Source organism: Protobothrops mucrosquamatus, unplaced genomic scaffold (assembly GCF_001527695.2).
Source record: "Protobothrops mucrosquamatus isolate PMUCROS unplaced genomic scaffold, P.Mucros_1.0 scaffold3885, whole genome shotgun sequence".
Classification (NCBI taxonomy): Eukaryota; Metazoa; Chordata; class Lepidosauria; order Squamata; family Viperidae; genus Protobothrops; species Protobothrops mucrosquamatus.
This window is the reverse complement of record NW_015389834.1, coordinates 62,790-66,149: the sequence shown is the minus strand read 5'-3', so window position 1 is coordinate 66,149 and position 3,360 is coordinate 62,790. Positions and strand designations below refer to the sequence as shown.

General features: G+C 41.5%; 1 protein-coding gene across 1 annotated transcript in view; it reads left to right on the top strand.

The window, feature by feature from the left end:
• The window catches only part of SEMA6B (semaphorin 6B), an 88,121-nt gene that overhangs the window by 25,154 nt on the left and 59,607 nt on the right, over positions 1-3,360 (top strand). Inside the window, exon 5 of the mRNA XM_015827702.2 lies at positions 2,475-2,537. Coding sequence (XP_015683188.2) covers positions 2,475-2,537 — 63 coding nt within the window. The remainder of the gene's footprint in view (positions 1-2,474; positions 2,538-3,360) is intronic.

Sequence of the window (3,360 nt, the reverse complement as noted above, 5' to 3'; positions counted from 1 at the left end):
GCGGGTCTGGCCTAGGGAATTTTAGTGGGGTTTTTAAGGGTAATTTTAAGGGTAATTTTAATGATTGGCCTTTTCGAATATTTTCTTTTAATTTGGTTTTAATATGGATATTTATTGTACTGTGGTTTTATAAGGCTGTTAGCCGCCCTGAGTCCGGTGAGGAGAAGGGCGGGGTACAAATTAAATTATAAATAAATAAAAAAATAAAATGCTGGCTCAGGAATTCTGGGAGTTGAAGTCCACGAGTCATAAAGCGGCCTAGGCCTAGGCCAGAGGTAGGCAACCTTGGCTCTTTTATGACTCGTGGACTTCAACTCCCAGAATTCCTGAGCCGGCCATGCTGAGGGGAAAGGGAGAGATTTCCAAGGTGAGCCATGCTGGCTCAGGAATTCTGGGAGTCAGAAAAGAGCCAAGGTTCCCCATCCCTGGTATAAGCTATTCCAAGTAAAACTTCCTTTTGCAATTGACTGTTGGGGATTTTCTCAGTGCCAATGCTGTTCAAGTGGTGCTCCAGATGCTATAAATTATTATTATGATTATGATTATTATGAACCAATTTCAGCCTACCTCCACTTAAAGAAATTATCTTTTCCTCTATATTGCCTAAAACTCCTGTCCGGTTTGCACGAAAGGAATAACTGCCTTTTTATTGCTATTTTTCTAGATTGTTTCAGCTGTTTTAATGCTCCTGGCGCTTACCGCCAGTAATTTAATTTTCCAGACACTTCCTTGTGTTGAAACATTCACATGCACCTGTTTCAAAAATAAATTATCCATTCCTTCCTTTTTCTTATTTATTGGAGAAAGCTACCTCTGGAGAAGGGATCAGAGAGAGGCGCTCAGAAAATACCATAAAAGGAAAAAGCATTTTTGCATTCTCTCTCAGAGGGAATATGTAGTACACTACATACTGTAGTGTAGTGTAGTGTAGTGTAGTGTAGTGTAGTGTAGTGTAGTATAGTATAGTATAGTATAGTATAGTATAGTATAGTAATAATAATAATAATGATAAAGTTGGAAGGGACCTTGGAGGTCATCTAGTCCAACCCCCTGCTCAGGCAGGAAACCCTATACCATTTCAGACAAATGGCTATCCAGTTTCTTCTTAAAAACTTCCAGTGTTGGTGCATTCACCGCTTCTGGAGGCAGGTTGTTCCACTGGTTAATTGTTCTCACTGTCAGGAAGTTTCTCCTTAGTTCCAGGTTGCTTCTCTCCTTGATGAGTTTCCATCCATTGCTCCTTGTCCTGCCTTCAGGCGCTTTGGAAAATAGCTTGACTCCCTCTTCTTTGTAGCGTAGCGTAGCGCAGCGCAGCGCAGCACAGCACAGCACAGCACAGGGGTTTTCAAACTTGGCCCTTTTATGACTTGTGGACTTCAACTCCCAGAATTCCTCAGCTAGCGTGCCTGGCTGAGGAATTCTGGGAGTTGAAGTCCACAAGTCATAAAAGGGCCAAGACCCTTGGTCTACTATAGTATATTATAATTGGGTATGTCTAGTTTAATGAAGAGAAGGACGAGGGGGGACATGATAGCAATATTCCAATATCTCAGGGGTTGCCCCAAAGAAGAGGGAGTCAACCTATCTTCCAAGGCGCCTGAAGGCAGGACAAGAAGCAACAGATGGAAACTGATCAAGGAGAGAAGCAACCTAGAACTAAGGAGAAACGTCCTGACAGTGAGAACAATTAACCAGTGGAACAACCTGCCTCCAGAAGTGGTTAATGCTCCAACACTGGAGGTTTTTAAGAAGAGACTGGACAGCCGTTTGTCTGAAATGGTATAGGGTTTCCTGCCTGAGCAGGGGGTTGGACTAGATGACCTCCAAGGTCCCTTCCAACTTTATTATTATTATATACTGTATATTATATACATGTGTGTATGTATGTGTATGTACAGGTAGTCCTCAACCTACGACCACAGTTGAGCCCAGTATGATACGCCAGTATCATCTAATTCTAACTCTAAATGTAACACACATTAAGGGGAAATTAGCTGCGTCTTCATATATGGTCAAAGCAAGAACATCCGATGTTAGCAGCGTTGACAATAGGTTTGTAAAACTGTTAACCCCAATTGCAAACACGAGCAACGTTGCAAATAACAGAAATTGAGAAAAACTCAAAAAACAAAAAAAAAAATAAAAAGATGCCCTAATTCCCTGGGGTGTGATGGAATTGTTCTTTTTTTTGCGGCTCGGAAATGCACCGGAGGGCTTTTAAATTTGCATTTTAAACTTGCAGATTCCTCTCGGCTGATGTGATGATGCAAACAGATGAGTAATCGTTAGGAGATTTTTTTTAAAAAAATTAAAGACACCCCAGCCAGCCACAATTGGGGTTTGCAGTGTTGGTGGGTTTTGTTGGGGGGGGGAGGAAGGCAGGGGGTATCTCAGGGGATATTTTTCTAAGTTATCCATGGTGCCCTTTTTAAAATTTGATGTGCTTTTTTTTTTGTTCTGCTCTCGACCCACAGAAAATGACGTGGCGATCGAATAAAAACGACATCAACATTTGTCACATGAAGGGAAAACACGAAGTAAGTACAATAATTTCCATTCAGATTTACATTTCCTCTTGAGAACCATAAATAGACAAGGAGGCAACTCCCCCAAAAAGCTGCAGGGAAATCTAGCCGGGATTGAACTAACCACAATTAGCTTGTGGAGATTAGCAGCGTCGGGTTTTTGACAAACCTGGTTAGGCTAACACAGCGTTTTTGAACCACAGAAGTGGGTCAGGAAAGGGGTAAAACCCTGAAACTGCAGCTGAGGGATGCCCTTTTCCTTGGCGAGGTGTTCAAGTGGTCCTCAACTTACAACAGATCACTTAGCGTCCATTCAAAGTAATGATGGACACCCTAAAATACTTAACAACTAGGATTTTAGTGTTGTGACAGCTGCTTCTTACAAGAGTCACATGATCAAATTTTGGATGATGGGCAACAGGCCCGCATTTACCGCCATTTGCGTAGCCACCAAACCATAATTTGTGCTTTTTGCCAGAAACTGGTGTTTACTTTGGTTTCTGATCAAAAAAAAAAAAATCCCATTAAGAACAATGGTTTCGCTTAACGACCATGGTATTGTTTTACCACTTTTGCAACTGCGATGTTCTCTTTTTACGACCACCGCAAAACATTATAAAAATAAGGTGGGTCACATAGGATGTCTCAAATAACGACCGTCATGACACCCGATGGAAATTCCGAGTTCCCTTACGGTCGTAAGTCCAGGATTACTTTGTATTTGTTATTTTAATTTTTTTTTTTTATTTGGTTCTCCGGATTCCAGACTCCTGCAACTCAGATCTTGTTTTCAAGAAAGCTGGCCTGTGCAGCTGGAATCAATGATTCATTTCTG